Genomic DNA, 1,051 nt, shown 5'->3' with positions numbered 1-1,051 from the left:
AGCATCACACTGCTCCTAGTCACCTTGGTAACACAATGGAAGACTAAAGTCATTACAGGCGTGACGTAACATGCTAGCCTTACACTGCTCTTAGTCACCTTGGTAATATGACTGGTCAAATGTAGCATCCCAAACTATCTCATATGTATACACAATTTATCAGTGTGTAATTACTTAGGGATTTAGCTATTTTCACAATGGCAATTTCATCATAACAATATCAGGGTATACTCATGATGTGTCTTTCAGTAATGTCGGGGCTTGTCAAATGTGATGTAGCCATTAGGTATGTCTGGATGCTTCAGACCTGATGTTACTATCATAAATGCCAAGGCGTGTCGAAATGATATGACCATTAGAAATATCAAAGCGTATGAGAGGTGACGTAGCCAATAGGAATGTTGAGACGTGTCAGAGGTGATGTGACATCAGGAATGTCCAGCAGAAGCTAAGAGAGAAATGTTCCTTTTCACTGACATACTGCGTAGTGGTGACATTAGTGAGTTAACTCCCTTCTCGGGAGACACTGGTAACAAGCGTTTTCCTCGCGGTGTGGAGATGAGCTTTTCAAGGTCTATGATGTCCTTGGCCTGTTCTATAAGAGCACCTGCAGCCAGGTTTACATCCTGAGCAGCGAATTCTAGTCGTTCTGTCTGTGAATCTGATAACACCGACACATTGGTAAGGTCACTACTACAACTTGTCTCGAGCAACATGCTACTGTCTTGGCCTGACACTGCCATCAACTTGGCCGTGCCCTTCTGTATCAACTCAGAACAGCGGCATACTTTGCGCACATCATCTGTTTTACCTGAAAATAACAGAATGAGGTGTCATAAACATACAATAAATTTACAGAGTATTTGTCATCGACAACATTGAGGAAGTTGTTTCAAGGAATCCTGGTGCTTCTTAATTTGGGAACCTGTAGATTGGTAGAACTATTAAACAGATAAACTTGGTTAATGAGTCTTCTATAACTTCCTCAAGCAATCTTCACAATATTTACTTTAGCTTGCTAATAATAAGATAAATTACAAAAGAGGGAGCC

General features: G+C 40.9%; 1 protein-coding gene across 1 annotated transcript in view; it reads right to left on the bottom strand.

Annotated features, from left to right (window-relative positions):
* Positions 1–6: 6 nt before the first annotated feature.
* Positions 7–1,051, bottom strand: part of LOC110445808 — a 2,716-nt gene continuing 1,671 nt past the window's right edge. The window contains exon 5 of the mRNA XM_021490601.1: positions 7–811. Within this exon, the coding sequence (XP_021346276.1) occupies positions 429–811 (383 nt within the window). The 3' untranslated portion in view covers positions 7–428. The remainder of the gene's footprint in view (positions 812–1,051) is intronic.

Source organism: Mizuhopecten yessoensis, unplaced genomic scaffold (assembly GCF_002113885.1).
Source record: "Mizuhopecten yessoensis strain PY_sf001 unplaced genomic scaffold, ASM211388v2 scaffold2375, whole genome shotgun sequence".
NCBI classification, from domain to species: Eukaryota; Metazoa; Mollusca; class Bivalvia; order Pectinida; family Pectinidae; genus Mizuhopecten; species Mizuhopecten yessoensis.
This window is presented reverse-complemented; position numbering and strand designations above follow the sequence as displayed.